The sequence below is a fragment of the Buceros rhinoceros genome, unplaced genomic scaffold (genome assembly GCF_000710305.1).
Source record: "Buceros rhinoceros silvestris isolate BGI_N320 unplaced genomic scaffold, ASM71030v1 scaffold20639, whole genome shotgun sequence".
NCBI lineage: Eukaryota > Metazoa > Chordata > Aves > Bucerotiformes > Bucerotidae > Buceros > Buceros rhinoceros.
The window spans coordinates 7,571-8,715 of record NW_010431180.1 but is presented as its reverse complement, the minus strand read 5'-3'; the positions used below and the strand labels follow the sequence as shown (position 1 = coordinate 8,715).

The following is a 1,145-nucleotide window of genomic DNA, read 5'->3' as shown; positions in this document are numbered from 1 at the left end:
GCGCGCAGCACGGCACTGCCCCCCTCCAGCACCAGCAGCTTCTCCTGCTCTTCCCGTTTGTTCACAAACAGCACGGGCGCCTCTGCACCAGAGGAGCACTGGTTCAGCCATGCTCCTGATGGCAGCGCTGGCGTGGGGTGGGGGCACAAAGAATCCCAGCATGGGGCAAGGGACCGTTCCTGCCCCCAGCATGGGTGAAGGACACCTCCAGGCTCACCTTTCACACGCAGTGTGAAATACACCTCATCATCACCGGCATCACAGAGGAAGATGCCGCCGTCGCCCGGCTCTGCTTGTCTGATGGTGAGGCTGCGCGTGGAGCCCTCGCTGCACACCAGCAGCCGCCCACCCGAGCACAGCATCTGTCCGTCCTTCTGCCACTGCACTGCTGCCATCTCCGGGGACAACCGGGCCACCAGTGTCACGCTGTCTCCCTCCAGCACCTCCAGTGGGCTCTGTGCATCCTCCTTGTTGACAATGCGCACAGGCTGGGCTGGGGGGCACAGAGGACAGGGCAGGGCTCAGGGCTGCCCCCACAGCATGGGGCAGCACAGGGGTGGGACTGCTGTGAGCGGGGAGGCAGCGAAGCCCACAGTGAGTCACCGGGGTGGGGGAAGGAGGGCTCTGGAGCCTATGGAGGCCATGGTGCATCCAGCTGCGAGACGCTGTGAGTGGCTGGGGGTTGCTGTGGGGCAGGCTGGGGGTCATGGTGGGACCAGCTAGGGGTCCCGGTGGGGCAGGTGTGCAGTCTGGTGGGATCTAGCAGCTCGGATTCCCTCGGGGAAGGTGCCCAGGCAGGGATGGTGGCAAAGCCCATTGTTCCTGCATCCCTCCCCGCACAGGCAGCTCAGCTGTTGAGTTGAGGCCGTTAATTTTGGTGTGTCTCCCATCCCAAGTGCCTTCCTGGGGAGCTGGGCCACCTGCCTGTGCCAGGCCCCCTCCCAGCTCTTCACCTCCAGCTGATAAGTGTTTGGTCTGGCTCAGCCCTTGGCAGCCGAAGCAGGAGGAGCGGCGCCTGGGAGCCAGCCAAGGCTAAATTTAACCCACCCCTGGCTGGGGGAGATGGGAGGGACATGTCTCCCCACGACCCTGAGATGTCCCTTTCTGACCAATGGCTCCTGCGAGGCTGGGGACAGAGGTCCCGC

At 64.5% G+C, this 1,145-nt stretch overlaps 1 protein-coding gene across 1 annotated transcript in view; it reads right to left on the bottom strand.

Moving 5' to 3' along the window:
• Nucleotides 1-1,145, bottom strand: part of LOC104499791 (obscurin-like protein 1) — a 12,932-nt gene that overhangs the window by 4,245 nt on the left and 7,542 nt on the right. The window contains 2 exon segments of the mRNA XM_010143346.1: nt 3-82; nt 218-493. Of these exon segments, the coding sequence (XP_010141648.1) occupies nt 3-82; nt 218-493 (356 nt within the window).